The sequence below is a fragment of the Procambarus clarkii genome, chromosome 49 (genome assembly GCF_040958095.1).
Source record: "Procambarus clarkii isolate CNS0578487 chromosome 49, FALCON_Pclarkii_2.0, whole genome shotgun sequence".
In the NCBI taxonomy this organism is placed as follows: Eukaryota; Metazoa; Arthropoda; class Malacostraca; order Decapoda; family Cambaridae; genus Procambarus; species Procambarus clarkii.
Genome location: NC_091198.1, coordinates 9,270,665 through 9,287,592, shown reverse-complemented (window position 1 = coordinate 9,287,592; position 16,928 = coordinate 9,270,665). Strand labels below are relative to the sequence as shown.

The following is a 16,928-nucleotide window of genomic DNA, read 5'->3' as shown; positions in this document are numbered from 1 at the left end:
TGTGTGTGTGTGTGTGTGTGTGTGTGTGTGTGTGTGTGTGTGTGTGTGTGTGTGTGTGTGTGTGTGCGCGCGCGTGTGTGTGTGTGTGCGTGCGCGCGCGCGCGAGTGTGTCTGTGTGACTAATAATTAATAACTGTGCCTGCAGGATCGAGCTTTTAGCTCTTGGGCCCCGCAGCTTATGCCCGCGCGAGCGCAAGCGAGCTTTTTCCCCACGACAAGTTTTTTTTTTTTGAGATATATACAAGAGTTGTTACATTCTTGTACAGCCACTAGTACGCGTAGCGTTTCGGGCAAGTCCTTAATCCTATGGTCCCTGGAATACGATCCTCTGCCGCGAAGAATCGTTTTTTCATCCAAGTACACATTTTACTGTTGCGTTAAACAGAGGCTACAGTTAAGGAATTGCGCCCAGTAAATCCTCCCCGGCCAGGATACGAACCCATGACATAGCGCTCGCGGAACGCCAGGCGAGTGTCTTACCACTACACCACGGAGACTGCATAGTGACCTGAAAAGCCTCACCGTATCTAAGCTCCATAAACCCAGCCCGTACGAGGAAGTGGGAACCTTCCCCACCAGACAACCATTACTGGGGAAAGGTGTACGAGGCACCAGAGCCGCTAATTCCCGTCCCAGTGGTCTTTGTTGTCACGGAAAGAACCAGGAGGGGAGGGCTGGTGGCCAGCCAGAGCTTGAGAAGCCACAAAGGCGCCCACACAAAAGCCTGGACAACTTAACTGTTTGTCATTTGTCGTTTGCAAAAAGACGGTAAACACGGAGTCGGTGAGAAAGAAATGGTATCGCTTTCTCGCATCATGAGCAATTGATCTTAGAAACGCTTTTCTCAATGGGTGCGTCGTGTGGGGGGTTGGACGTGAGGTGGATACGAAGAGAGACGCAAGATTACAGGTGCCACAGGGCCAGAACACAGCACGATAACAGATTAACGCGAAAATAACTAATGAATGAGGTGCATTACGATAACAAACGCTAACGCGAAGATAACTAATGAATGACCTGCAGCTTGATAATGAACCCTAACGCGAAGATAACTAATGAATGACCTGCATTACGATAACAAACGCTAACGCGAAGATAACTAATGAATGACCAGCAGCTTGATAATAAACCCTAACGCGAAGATAACTAATGAATGACCTGCATTACGATAACAAACGCTAACGCGAAAATAACTAATGAATGCCCTGCAGCTTGATAACGGACGCTAACTGAAATTCGCGTGGAACAAAAATTGTATTTCGTACAATTCTCATGAAATGGAGCATGAAAACGGACCCACAATGACCTTTCTGAAGAGGAATTATAAACACTTGAAACCGTTCCTCCGAGACACCAGAATTATTTTTGTTTTTTATTAGGCAACAAATTTTTTTTTCGGAAGGCGAAGAATATTGCTTGATTGTTGCCATCTTCCGAGGCTCAAGTTGCCATCTTCCGAGGCTCAAGTTGCCATCTTCCGAGGCTCAAGTTGCCATCTTCCGAGGCTCAAGTTGCCATCTTCCGAGGCTCAAGTTGCCATCTTCCGAGGCTCAAGTTGCCATCTTCCGAGGCTCAAGTTGCCATCTTCCGAGGCTCAAGTTGCCATCTTCCGAGGCTCAAGTTGCCATCTTCCGAGGCTCAAGTTGCCATCTTCCGAGGCTCAAGTTGCCATCTTCCGAGGCTCAAGTTGCCATCTTCCGAGGCTCAAGTTGCCATCTTGGAGCTTATTGAGCGTCCAGTTGGAGGTGTGGTTCTTGGAGGTCTGGTTCTTGGGGTGGTTCTTGGGGGTGGTTCTTGGGGTGATTCTTGTGGGGGGGGTGGTTCTTGAGGGTGATTCTTGGGGGTGATTCTTGGGGGGGGGGGTTCTTGGAGGTGGTTCTTGCGTAACCACATGGGGTTCGAACCTATGTAAACCCACCCGGGTTGTCGATGTTCAGTGCTCAATAGCAAGAGGAAGATACATCTCACACAACATTTACACCCCCCCCCCCGCTACCTAATAGCTAGAAGGCACTACTTGGCCTAGTATGCAAAAGCCCGATTTACCTAACAGGCCGATTTACCTAACAATATCGTTATTTTCAGATATTTCTATTGAAATTGGATTATTCAAATTAATATTATATTAGGAACATGAGTTATTTGGTTAAGTTTGATCAAATTTCTATATTCGTTGTAACTAAAATTAAAAAAATAAATATAATTATATATAATATAATGAAAAGCTCTATCATTCAATAAGAAAAAGTATAAACACTTTTTTTAAGGAAAACTCGGCTTGTTAGGCACCGTGGTCTATTATGTATATATATATATATATATATATTATATTATATATATAAAATATAAAAAATATAAAACTGCATACTCATTGTATAAATAATTAATTAATCAAATTTCATGTGCCTATTGTTTACCTTTTAAATTAATTAATTATACCCAAATTAACTAGTTATACATACATCATTTACAGCTATAAAAAAGGATAATCATACGTGATGGGTCATAATTAGCTCTAAACTCCCATGAACTCAGAGAAAAAATGTGGAATTCATGAATCGTTGAGTGAGGCTTAGGGAGCCCTATGCTTGAAATTTAGGGAGCCCTATGTTTGAGGCTTAGGGAGCCCTATGTTTGAGGCTTAGGGAGCTCTATGTTTGAGGCTTAGGGAGCCCTATGTTTGAGGCTTAGGGAGCCCTATGCTTGAGGCTTAGGGAGCCCTATGTTTGAGGCTTAGGGAGCCCTATGTTTGAGGCTTAGGGAGCCCTGTGTTTGAGGCTTAGAGAGCCGTATGTTTGAGGCTTAGGGAGCCCTATGTTTGAGGCTTAGGGAGCCCTATGCTTGAGGCTTAGGGAGCCCTATGTTTGAGGCTTAGGGAGCCCTATGTTTGAGGCTTAGGGAGCCCTATGTTTGAGGCTTAGGGAGCCCTGTGTTTGAGGCTTAGGGAGCCCTATGTTTGAGGCTTAGGGAGCCCTATGTTTGAGGCTTAGGGAGCCCTATGCATGAAATTTAGGGAGCCCTATGTTTGAGGCTTAGGGAGCCCTATGTTTGAGGCTTAGGGAGCCCTATGTTTGAGGCTTAGGGAGCCCTATGTTTGAGGCTTAGGGAGCCCTATGTTTGAGGTTTAGGGAGCCCTAGGTTTACGAGTTTCCGATTTCTTTCTACTGTGGAATGATGTACACACAGTCATGGCGGTATTTTCACCCACAGGATGAACGATGACACTGCCCAATACTGTTTGCATGACGTTATTTTTCACTCACAGGATGAGTGACGCTGCCCCGGGGGCTTCCTGGCAGCCAGCCACCCGAGTGCTTCTGTATTCAGCACCAAGTTAAAAAAAATTTATTTCAATATTTCTCGCACAAAGTACACATTAAAGCGTGTTCTTGTGTACCTTTTTCCTTTGTTGTTATAATGTGTTTAAAACAATAAGAAGGACGGTGAGCTCAGGTGCCTGGGAGTTAGTTTGGTCATTTAATATGCGCCTCCGAGCAGCCGCGTCCAACAGCCTGGTTGATCAGTCCAGCAACCAGGAGGCCTGGTCGACGACCGGGCCGCGGGGACGCTAAGTCCCGGAAGCACCTCAAGGTAACCTCAAGGTAAACCCCCATACCCCTCCCGTGGGGAGGGGGTGAGGGGTATACCCCTCCCATGGCGGTGTATACCCCTCCCACACCACACCATTTATTTATAAATAAATAAAAATAAATAAATAAATAAATAAATAAATAAATAAATAAATAAATAAATAAATGTTTATTCAGGTAAAGTACATACATACAAGATGTTTTACAAAAATTTATAGATTTATAGATAGAGCTAGTACATACAATGCCTAAAGCCACTATTACGCAAAGAGTTTCGGGCAGACGTCTCCCAAAATAGCTTGGAGACGGGGCCTGGAGATCTTAATCTCCCTCCAGTCGTAGTCACTAATAGGTAAGTGCCCAACCCGTTCTCCTAAGACCACACCCCTGGAAACAGAAACCGAAACTGTCTCTATTTTCCGCTTGTTACAACTTGTAATAAAGTTGTTACATCTTGGCTTAACGTGTTTATGACGTATTAGAACGTTGTTACAACTTGTAATAAAGTTGTTACATCTTGGCTTAACGTGTTTATGACGTATTAGAACGTTGTTACAACTTGCTATATTGGTTGTTATAACTGGTTAGGAAGTGTTAAAACTTGTTCGAACGTTGTACCAACGTCGTAGTTTCGGTGTGTGTTTGGCGGGACGGCATTTTAACGTACATACTTTGCTGCCAAAGATCAACACCTGGTGAACAAATCCACAAGGGCCGTGACGAGGATTCGAACCTGCGTCCGGGAGCATCCCAGACACAGCCTTAGACACACAACTGGTGTTTTACAAATGGGAGCGTCTGTGCGAAATTTGACGCGATGTTCCGTTTTCTGTTCGTAGGTCCTCAGGTTGGTTAGGTTCGGGCACTTTATTACAACGGTTTAGTGACGATGGGGAACGGTCCGGAAGTCCGTCTGAGGTACCACTGCCTGCTGTGGGAGGAAAGGAGAGGGGGGGGGGAGGAGAGATATTCGGAAAATGACTATAGGAGCCATGAGAAGGATTCGATCCCATGCTGATGGGTCCTCACAAACACGCGCCTCACACCAACCAACCACTCCACCATGCCATGCTCCAAAAATTAATGCAACTTGGAATTCAACTGCATTCTTTAGGGGTTTCCTGAGGCTTCCACTTTACTCAGGGGGGAGTTGATGCTTAGCCCCCCCCCCCCATGTGGTCCAAGCCACCTCCAACGCCTCCCTTCAAATGCACAAATGATTCACCTTAACCGCGATGTATCGATGGGAAAAGATCAGAAGGAGCCGTGAGCTTCAGAGTACCCAGAGCATAGGTTCGAATCCCGTTCATGGCTCCTCCTCCGTGCCACTTGCCCCGCTCCTGAGCCTGCCAGGTAAGCTACGGGCTCACCATAGCCCGTGCTACTTGGATCTTGTTCCGAGTAGCTGAATCTATAACAACAACAACGTTCATGGCTCCTATGCTGAGAGGTGACTGGGGCACGTCTTGGGGCTCCAGTACAAGAGGTTCGAATCCCGTGCATGGATCCTTTAGTGAGAGGTCACTGTACCACCTCTCTTGGGGCTCCAGTATAAGAAGAGTCAGAGGAACAAGAGGCACAAGAGGTGTTGTGGAAGGGAGGAGGGGGGGGAGGGGGGGGAGGAGAGGTAGAAGGGTAGTTGCTGGAGAGATGTGGTGGGAGGGGGGAGGGAGGGGGAAGTGGAGACAAGCAAGAAGCTGGAGTTAGTGGGGAAGGAAATGAGGGGCATGACAAATGTCAGAGTTGGGGGTGGGGGGTGTGAGATGAGGGGGCAGAAAGACATAAAAAAAGAGGGGTAATGAGGGGTCAGGAAGAGAGTGAGGGGAAGGGGCAGGGACCCCTTTAATTCTTTTCGAAGGTAATCTTACCTTCCACTAGCTCCTTTCCTTGACCTAACATGGAGAGCATTTACACAGCCTTGATGGCGGGCCTGTTAACATTTAACCGCCTGGAAGGCTGGAACAGATGCCTGGAAGGCTGGAACAGGAGTGCCGGGAGTCAATAACATGTGCTGGAGGACGAGGGGTGGTTGAGGACGAGGGTGGTGGAGGACGAGGGTGGTCGAGGACGAGGGTGGTCGAGGACGAGGGTGGTGGAGGACGAGGGTGGTCGAGGACGAGGGTGGTCGAGGACGAGGGTAGTCGAGGACGAGGGTGGTGGAGGACGAGGGTAGTCGAGGACGAGGGTGGTGGAGGACGAGGGTGGACAAGGGTGGTGGAGGACGAGGGTGGTCGAGGACGAGAGGTGGTCGAGGACGAGAGGTGGTCGAGGACGAGGGGTGGTCGAGGACGAGGGGTGGTCGAGGACGAGGGGTGGTCGAGGACGAGGGTGGTGGAGGACGAGGGTGGTGGAGGACGAGGGTGGTGGAGGACGAGAGTGGTGGAGGACGAGGGGTGGTCGAGGACGAGGATGGACGAGGACGAGGGGTGGTCGAGGACGAGGGGTGGTCGAGGACGAGGCTGGTCGAGGACGACGGGTGGTCGAGGACGAGGGGTGGTCGAGGACGAGGATGGTGGCAACATTGGCCCTCAAGTCAAGTGCTCAGATTCCACATCGTGATTCTCAGGAGTGTGTGTGTGTGATTCCTTTGAAGGAATCTTGTCATGTAATCTGGGACGAATCTTGCTTTGAGACTCTAAGAAGTGTCCTCACCTCAATGTGCTTGCAGTGAACCATTGCACACAGTTTGAAGTTTGAAAGAACGTAACTCGTTCAAAGATGACGAAAAAGATACATTCATTACAATCACCAACAACACCATCCACTACAATCAACTCCCCTATCATCCACTACAATCAACTCCCCCATCATCCACTACAACCAACTCCCCCATCATCCACTACAACCAACTCCCCCATCATCCACTACAACCAACTCCCCTATCATCCACTACAACCAACTCCCCTATCATCCACTACAATCAACTCCCCCATCCACTACAATCAACTTCCCTATCCACTACAATCCTGCCTCATCTGCACGGGCCTCAGGTTACCTCACCAATCCCACCCCATCCTTCAGTACCCAATCAATGTCTGGAATCAATATCAGTCAGAATATATAGTCTCTCCGTGTGTGTGTGTGTGTGTGTGTGTGTGTGTGTGTGTGTGTGTGTGTGTGTGTGTGTGTGTGTGTGTGTGTGTGTGTGTATGTTTGTAGGGACCCTCAAGCCTCGAAGAAGAGGATATGCTGCACCCGGGAGAGAGCAATTTCCTACTCCCACATATGCTGGCACATATTTTCTTCTCCTACCATTCCTTTATATATGTATTTGATTAATAAATTCATCTTCAGGAACTAAAGAGTATGTGGAGTACTAATTGTAATCCTGCCTTGTCTATTAGTCTGCAGAGGCCAGAATCACGAAGCAGTTACGCAAGTACTTACGAACGTGTACATCTTTCTTCAATCTTTGACGACTTTGGTTACATTTATTAAACACATGTTGTTATCATAAACAGCCTCCTGGTGCTTCGGAGCTCATTAACTATTAAATAAATGTAAACAAAGCCGCCAAAGATTGAGAAAAGATGTACAGGTTCCTAAGCGCTTACGTAACTGCTTCGTGAATCTCGCCATCAGGAAATGCGCAAAACTATTATATAGTCGTAATGATTCCACTTGATTGTTCCTGATAGTTCCCTTCCCCAGCAATTGCTCGATGGCGTTGTGTTGTTTGATGGTTGTAAATTCTATACATCACAACACCATGCAACTGAACGAAGGAAAATTCAACACTTTTCTTCACAGTTTGAGTTAATCTCAAATACGTACTAAGGTGAAAATCGAATTCTGACGCGAAATCGTCAGAACGACATAGCACGTCTAAACGACGCAGCACGTCTAAACGACGCAGCACGTCTAGACGACGCAGCACGTCTCCACGACGCAGCACGTCTAAACGACGCAGCACGTCTAGACGACGCAGCACGTCTAAACGACGCAGCACGTCTCCACGATATAGCACGTCTCCACGACGCAGCACGTCTAAACGACGCAGCACGTCTCAACGACGTAGCACGTCTCCACGACGCAGCACGTCTCCACGATATAGCACGTCTCAACGACGCAGCACGTCTCCACGACGCAGCACGTCTCCACGACGCAGCACGTCTAAACGACGCAGCACGTCTCCACGACGCAGCACGTCTAAACGACGCAGCACGTCTAAACGACGCAGCCTCTATGCTATCACCAGCAGAGGGATCCTTGCGACAGATGAAGACACTTCCGCTACTTAGGAAGGAGAGGTGATAACAGAGAGAACACACCTCCTCCTCCTCCTCCTCCTCCTCCTCGACGCATTGAGTGGGAGCCTGGCTGTGCACAGCGACGCACACAGGCGTATCCCGCACCTCCCCCTTCACCTGCATCCCCCCCCCACCCCCCCATATCTATCTCTTCCCCCCACTCATTTTGTCCAGTTTCTACTGCATTGAATAATCATTTATCATTCAAATAAGATATCATCTCTGTGCCGTTGCCTCAGCTGATATGTCTGTGTAACTACGCATAATTACTGATCAGTGCAATGCTGGTTAACACTTGATATACGTCATTAGTTACAAGCAATTGAAGGAACTAATTGGGGAAGTTGTAAGTTTATACATATTAAAAGCTCAAGGTTCATTCCTTACCTCTGAAGGCCGTCGCGTTAATAGAAGATTTAAAGTCTTGCATCATCGTTTTCTTCCTTTTAAGGGTCTACCTCACGAAACAAACACAAATAAATAAATGATGTCACCCCCATAAGCGAGTATATTCCCTTTAATAAAAAGAATGAGTGGTTGTGCGGAGGGTCGAGGGGGATAGGTCCCTGTGTCAGTAAAGGCAGACGTCCTCGGCAGGAGGACTCGAGGCGCACATTGGAACGTGTCTGGGCCCAGTGTCGGAGCCACTTGTGACCACTGAACCCTCTCGTTCACACCTGAGAGCCAGAAACCCCTTTGTTTCAGACGGCGCTACGAGACTTGAGAATCGTTGAAGTATTTTTTTTTGGGGGGGAGGAGGCTTTCTCTCTCTCTTTCTTTCTTTTTTCTTTTGTGTTACCGTTCCTCCTGGAAGCTGATGCAAAAGAAAACGTCCAAGTCATCAGAAAATTGGGTCTTGCAAATTCAATTGAGTTTTTTTTTTTTTTTTTTTTTGTAAGATTCGATTCCTGAATGCTGGAAGCTTCCGTGTCTCTTCACACTGTGTGCTTGAACAACAATACCTTCTCATAGTTTCTCCTCCTCAGCAACCGTGAATTGCAAACTGTACAAATCCACAAGGGCCGTGACGAGGATTCGAACCTGCGTCCGGGAGCATCCCAGACACTGCCTTAATCGACTGAGCTACGACAGGGTAAAAAGAGTTGAAACCGAAGTTCTACTGAACTTACTGGATCCCGTAGCCTCTCCGAGGCACAAACCAGGATTTTACACAACTCCCCCCGGCACCCCAGCTATGTCAATAGGCCGTTCTCCCTCTTCGCCCTTACTTCCTTACACACAGCATCAAATGAACAAAATTTGTTCACTTTATGCATCACGTTAGTGTGATCTCTGCGTGCAAACTGTACGTTTTCTCTGGACGCAGAAGGCGTTCTTACTGACCACCTCACCTTGCGGTTACCTTGTGATGATTTCGGGGCTCAACGTCCCCCGCGGCCCGGTCCTCCACCAGGCCTCCTGGTTGCTGGACTGGTCAGCCAGGCGGTTGGACGCGGCTGACGTATGAATCCCAGCCTGGTTGATCAGGTATTCTTTGGAGGTGTTCGTCAAGTTCTCTCTTGAACACTGCGAGGGGTCGCCCAGTTATGTGTAGTGGAAGCGTGTTGAACAGGCTAACAGCAGAGGAAAAACAAGAGCGAGAAAAGCAATATTTTGTTTTATTGTGTCACTGTGAATGAGCTCGTTCTCGGGAGCGTTCCCAACGTCAAGAACCCGTCGTACTAAAGTGTCCTTTATCCTAACCAACCAGAGGACCCAAAACAGAAAACGGAGACAGTACCTCAATTTCGCGAGCCGCTTCCATTTTCTAGTACGACAGTTTTTGTCCTTAAGTATACGTCAAAATACGACGTGCTATTAGGAGGACGGGTTAGATGAACGGGAAGCTCTTTATACTCAGACGAGGAAAGTCCTAGATACACCACCAGGTCACTGGTGCATACAACAGCAAATGTCGAGACATAAGAATAATGGTAACTGCAAGTTGACCAGACCACACACTAGAAGGTGAAGGGACGACGACGTTTCGGTCCGTCCTGGACCATTCTCAAGTCGATTGTCATTCACAATCGACTAAATATGTTGACCAGACCACACACTAGAAGGTGAAGGGACGACGACGTTTCGGTCCGTCCTGGACCATTCTCAAGTCGATTGTCATTCACAATCGACTAAATATGTTGACCAGACCACACGCTAGAAGGTGAAGGGACGACGACGTTTCGGTCCGTCCTGGACCATTCTCAAGTCGATTCTCAAGTCATTCACAATCGACTTGAGAATGGTCCAGGACGGACCAAAGCGTCGTCGTCCCTTCACCTTCTAGTGTGTGTGGCCTGGTCAACTTACTTTAGCCATGTTATTGTGACTCATCGCTTGCAAAGGTAACTTTAGAAGGCCTATTGGCCCATACGAGGCAGCTCCTATTTATAACCCCCCAATCTCACTCATATACATGTCCAGCCCACGCTTGAAACAATCGAGACCCCCCCCCCCACCTCCACCAAGTTACGCATGGTAGCTGAGTTCTAAATACAGCAGACGAGTCTAAGTTAAGACCGATCCTCTACAAGGTGGTAGAGGAACTATCCTGGGGCCAGATTCACGAAGCAGTTACGCAAGCACTTACGAACCTGTACATCTTCTCTCAATCTTTGGCGGCTTTGTTTACAATTATTAAACGGTTAATGAGCTCCGAAGCACCAGGAGGCTGTTTATAACAATAACAACAGTTGAGTGGAAAGTTTTCATGCTTGTAAACTGTTTAATAAATGTAACCAAAGCCGTCAATGATTAAGATAAGATGTATACGTTCGTAAGTACTTGCGTAAATGCTTCGTGAATCCGGTCCCTGGCAACCCAAAGGAGGCATATTTCAGAAAACTAGTGTGTATAAGTCGAATGAACGTTGGAAAATCGGGACCCAAGAGCTCAAACCACTGTAAAGCACAAACAGTTGAGTACACAAGAAAGCTAAATATAACAATGGAAATATTGATACGAATTATTTTGGGATTTATTTCGCGTACAGGAGATAAGCCTGACTCCTGAAGTGGTGACGATAACGTTGGAGCTGAACACTGAACACCTGGCAGCTGTTTCCTGGTACTGAACACCTGGTACTGAACACCTGTTAGCTGTTATGTTCATGTATTTGCAGGTCTGGTTAGATGCCTAGTATTTATTAGCTTAATGAGCTCATCTTTATAGAAAACATTCCTTGTTTTCATCAGAATATTTTAAATCGCTCTTTGGGACAGAACTTGAACTTCAATTAGCTTCAATATATATATATATATATATATATATATATATATATATATATATATATATATATATATATATATATATATATATATATATATATATTATATATATATATATATAAACGTAGGGTACACCTCTCACGATAAATTACCTTCTTGTTACTATACTTTTCTTCGTAATATAAAGCGCAGTGCTGCACACCCACCGACCCACAGGAATCCGAGTAAGAAGGAAGTAACAGCCGATGCGTCTCGAACCCCCCCCCCCCCCCTTTACTCCTCTAGAAGAGTGAGCAGTCTTACAATGACACGCTTCACATGCGTTCCCGAAGGACAATTTTGACCTCAGGGCTTTGCGTTATCCAAATTCGTAGTCTTAATATATCTTACGTCATTGCTGGAGGATTATCTCAGCGTTTTGAATCTCCCGAATACCTAATGCTGCTCTATATGATGTTATAATTGGTATGCGTTCGCCTTATAGTATAAGGTATATTTCTTATACCTTACCGTTTCTCGCTGCCATAGGCTATATACGCTCTTCCAGAATTTAGTTTTCTCATTAATACATCAAGTTAATATGTGATTGCATTGTGCAATTTAACAACTGTTGTGATTTTTTTTCTATTTCCGCTACACAAATTTGGTTATGTCTCCCCACGCCGCCTCCTCCTCCTCCTCCTCCTCCTATGGTCTCCTTGTTTGTAATTTTATGCCTCGTGAATTGGGAGAGGATGGGGGGGGGGTGGGGGGCGGGGGGTTCGGTCGGGGGTATGGGGTGGGGTGGTGGGAGGGGGGTGGGGAAAGGAATTCGAACCACAACTACGATCGATTTTGAATGATAACTTTTCCCCATGAGTGACAGCAATTCGTTCGCTTATAATGTGGTTTGAAATGAAAAAACGCGACACTTATCCACGCAAATATAATACATTTCGCGTGCGTATATTTGCATTCACGTAGGTAATTGTTGCTAGCGCAAGTTCACACGCATGGTCCCTCGCGGGAGTATGCCCCCCCCCCCCCACACACACAGATTCCATACACAGTTTCAAGTGTACATATGATAAGAGCCCAGTAGGCTCAGGAACCTGTACACCAGTTGATTGACAGTAGAGATGCGGAACCAGAGAGCCAGAGCTCAACCTCCGCAAGCACAAATAGGGGAGTACACACTGCTGCTATAGGTCAGTGCCTAATCGTTTAGAGTCCGCCCTCCACCCTTCACTATCCTCAACCTCTCTCTCAACTTCTTTTTACACTCCTCCTAAATTCTCAGTTTCCTCCTCTTACTGCTCTGCCGTTCCTATTCATTCACCTGTCCAGACCCCCGGCAATCAGTACTTCCCCTCTCCTTATGGCATCTCTCATTAATCCCCTCCTTCTCTACAGCTCAACTTCCCTCTATCACCCTTCACCTTGTCTAAGAATTCCCTCAACCTCTACTGGGAGAACTCTTCAATCCCCGATTCTGTACTTCAATCTCCAGTTATTTATCAATTATTCCCCCCCCCCACTTCATCTTTTCCAAACACTCTTGTACTTCCCTATCTAGATGACTTTTCTCCTAGCCCAATCGGCTCAGCTACATTCGTTTATCTCTTAGATGCTTCTCCTTACATACTAAGCTTATGTTAACCTTAGACTGAGAGCTGTGCACCTCCTGTGTCTAGCTCTCATTTCTAGGTTTCTGCTCCTTTTCCTGTTCCTTCTTTGTGACATCCAAACTCTCCTCCTTATTCATCTCCTCCCCACCTTACCTGTCTCCAGATTGAGTTAAGAAGCATCAACTCGTACATCAGACAAATGGTATAATAAATGTATGAATATATGTGATACTCAAATGCTGATGGAAGCTCCAACAAAGTATGTAAACTTGAGCTTGAAGATTCGGAGACTGCACCCAATATCATATAGTCAAAACAAAGCTATGTAGATCTTAGATGTACAGCAAAATAGAGTAAGGATATGGTTGATTCAAAGCGGGTAAAATTAGCATAATAATATTACAGCATTTAGTACCTAAGTACTGCCCTCTTCAAATGATGGATAGGTAGGTACTGTCCTCGTCAAACAGCAAGTAGATACTGACACACAGTAATAGTAGTAGGCATCCATCAGTCTCAGGAGACTATGGAGTTGCGCTCTGGTTGTCAATCTGGAGTGGCCTCTCCAGGGCACAAAGCCAAAGTAGGTTGATACGTGGGAGAAGCTGTCACCCATGCAGCAGGTCCCACCCCCCTCTTTCCACACTATGCGCCAACTCAGCACTTACAAGCATATATTCAACAGGTACCTTGAGGTTACCTTGAGGTGCTTCCGGGGCTTAGCGTCCCCGCGGCCCGGTCGTCGACCAGGCCTCCTGGTTGCTGGACTGATCAACCAGGCTGTTAGACGCGGTATTATGCAGAAATTGCACAGATGAGAAAACACCCTTCAAATATGCAGTATTACTGCATATTAGAACAGAAGCAGGTGCAGCTAAGAACAGACAGCAGGTGCAACTAAGAACAGACAACAGGTGCAGCTGAGAACAGACAACAGGTGCAGCTAAGAACAGACAGCAGGTGCAACTAAGAACAGACAACAGGTGCAGCTGAGAACAGACAACAGGTGCAGCTGAGAACAGACAACAGGTGCAACTAAGAACAGACAACAGGTGCAGCTGAGAACAGACAACAGGTGCAGCAAATGTTCAGTTAACGGCAGAGTAAGAACAGCTTTCGTGTCGCTAAGAACAGTGAGCCAGAACAGCTGACGTGTCACTAAGAACAGAGAACAAGAACAACTGACGCGTCACTAAGAACAAGAACAACTGACGCGTCACTAAGAACAAAGAACAAGAACAACTGACGCGTCACTAAGAACAAAGAACAAGAAAACTGACGCGTCACTAAGAACAAGAACAACTGACGCGTCACTAAGAACAAAGAACAAGAACAACTGACGTGTCACTAAGAACAAAGAACAAGAACAACTGACGCGTCACTAAGAACAAAGAACAAGAACAACTGACGTGTCACTAAGAACAAAGAACAAGAACAACTGACGCGTCACTAAGAACAAAGAACAAGAACAACTGACGCGTCACTAAGAACAAAGAACAAAGAACAACTGACGCGTCACTAAGAACAAAGAACAAGAACAACTGACGTGTCACTAAGAACAAAGAACAAAGAACAACTGACGCGTCACTAAGAACAGAGAGCAAGTACTACACAGAGAAAGTTTAGAGCCAGAAGGACAGATGTGCGGAAGATAAGATAAGATAGCGACAGCTGGATCTGTCGCCCGCGTGGCGCCCAAGTTGACGCACGCACTTACGCCAGGTGATGGTCTCACTTACGCGGCCTCGTAACGCTTATACGCAGCCGTGTAACACTTACGCAAGCACACAACACTACGTGCTATAATATATATATATATATATATATATATATATATATATATATATATATATATATATATATATATATATGTATACAAAGAACTTATTCTCAACACATCACAACATTACTCAAATACGAAAATAAGATAAATAATTAAAAAAAACACGGAAATGAACAAATACCAAAGTCAACTTACATAATAATGAAAGAAAATAAGATTTGGTAAAACTCAACATTGTCAATAAGGACTAATTCAAAATCACAATTAAGAGCCTAACGTTTCAAAGATTCTATGCAAGAAAAAATTAAATCAATCATTACCGAATAACCCATGTTACTTATTATAAAGAAAGAAATATTATAAAATAATAGACACCCAATTGTTATATTCAGTATCAGACATATAACAAATAATTATAAAGCACATCCTACTTTAAAAAAACAAACAGCAATCAAGGGAAACTAAACAATTAAAGAATATAATGACGCGTCAATGAATTATGACATGAACAAATACTTGATGAAATTTGACATAGTAAATAATGGAGAACTGAAGCATTATTGTACAAGAGGCCTCAGCTCCCTCATATATAAAGACTGCATAATTCCCAGGTCAGACTCCCCCCCTCCTATACCCACAAGAAGCCAAAATGTTAAAGTCTGACTCATGTAAACACTGACCACTCTCATGACTGATTCCTAACGTCTGAGAAAGCCTTCATTAATGGAAGGCCAGTCTTAAAAGACATTCCCCTGTGTTCCTGTTTCTCAATGTTGAAGTTACGACTACAACTTCTCACAGATATCCCACGTTACAGCTAGAATATTTATACGTATATAGACAAACGTATTAAAAACTGATGGGCAAATGCACTGTTTGTTTTCTTGTTTTTGTTTATTAACACATTAGGTACATCTGCATTAGTGCAGCTACCTAAACTATATGAAGTGGTGTACAGTGTGTCAAAAAAGCTAACTAGGTGATGCTAAAAAAATCCCCATTACACAGGATGGTTAGTCATACAGAGGCATGTGATGGGCAGTCTGCACTGGCACACTCCAGATGCATTTTGAGGATATCATCAACACAAGATTGAATAAGGCAGCAGTGGTAATACAAGTCCCCATCTCGCAGGATAGTTAGTCATACAGAGCCATGTGTTTAATAGCCTGCACTGGCAAATATTGGGTATACTGTGAGGATATCTTCAAGAATACGAGAGTGAATAAAGTAATTGCAAAGCTCCAGGTACCTCATGCCAACTGGTCTGAAAGGTCTAATAACTTGGCATTCAGTGATGTAGTGCGGGAGATCGTGCCGTAGTTCCTGCTCACAGAGTTTGCAACTAGAGTGCTCAGGATTGGGAGACCCGTCACCTGCAGCCACCTGCCACAGGTAACGGTAACCCAACCTGATCCGTGCAACCACTGTGTCGCACAGTCTAGTGGACGTTTTGTGCTGTCCATAGATGTAGGTTTCAGATCTGAACAAATCATAGCTTTTTATACTAGTACTTTCAGGTCGTTGGGAGTCAGTAAGTTCTTTCCTATCAGATCTGAATGTTTGGACCAATACAGTTTTGACAGCAGAGATGGGGATACCTAGATCTAATTCAACTTCAGACTTGTTACACGCTAATTTGGCTGCAATGTCTGTCTCATTATGATGGGTTATATTTATGTGTGAAGGTATCCATACAAAGGAGATTCGAGACCCTTTACTCTGTGCATCAATTAGGTCATTTATAATTGGGAGTATGAGGTTCTTGATGTCGATCTTCCAAGAGAAGTTTTCGATTGCTTGAAGAGCAGACTTTGAATCACAGAATATTATACCTCCTCCAATGTTTTTTTTCCCCGGACATTATTGTCATAAAACTCTAAGGAACGAACACGCCACATTTGAATAACTGTAATGCATATGTTTGCCATTTTTTATTACAAAAATATGTATGCCAGACATGAAATATCTCTGATGCTTTTTTTTTTTACAAGAAATTTTGTTGATATTCCACATATCTCAGAAAACTGTTGCTGGGAAAAAAGTATTCATCACCTCTTATGGTTATATCCCCTGACATTGGGGAAATATACTTTTCCTATTACAGACACAGACATTTGTTTACAATGGTAAATCAACATACATAGGTATAATTCACTCTTACACAGACAGACCTTGTAAGAGACCTGTTATGCGCAGTGCAGGGGATTACAGAGTGATAGAACTGGTTTTAAAAGGGTAATTAACAATTTTAGTCGGTATATATATTTTTTCGTTTGCTCATCTGGCACCAGATGAGTTCAGACTTTTTTTCCGTTAGTCAGTAAATAATTATAACAGACTTAAAAGAGAGAGTAAAAATCGATACTATTCTCAACAAACCTCATATTATCTCTCAATTATAACACCGAATTAAAGTAGATTTAACATAGAGAATATTTGTTATCGTTCACATTCAGCGATTACTAAAT

At 44.9% G+C, this 16,928-nt stretch overlaps 1 protein-coding gene across 1 annotated transcript; it reads left to right on the top strand.

Annotated features, from left to right (window-relative positions):
• Nucleotides 1-4,825: 4,825 nt before the first annotated feature.
• LOC138351379 (histidine-rich protein PFHRP-III-like) lies at nucleotides 4,826-7,844 on the top strand. Its single transcript, XM_069303189.1, has 2 exons — nucleotides 4,826-4,943; nucleotides 7,369-7,844. The coding sequence occupies exons 1-2, from the start codon at nucleotides 4,826-4,828 to the stop codon at nucleotides 7,842-7,844; spliced, it is 594 nt and encodes a 197-aa protein (XP_069159290.1).
• Nucleotides 7,845-16,928: the final 9,084 nt, after the last annotated feature.

Coding starts and splice junctions, on each gene's coding strand:
- LOC138351379 (XM_069303189.1), top strand. CDS start 4,826: ATGTATCGATGGGAAAAGATCAGAAGGAGCCGTGAGCTTCAGAGTACC. Junction 4,944..7,368: donor CCCGCTCCTGAGCCTGCCAG/GTAAGCTACGGG, acceptor ATACGTACTAAG/GTGAAAATCGAATTCTGACG.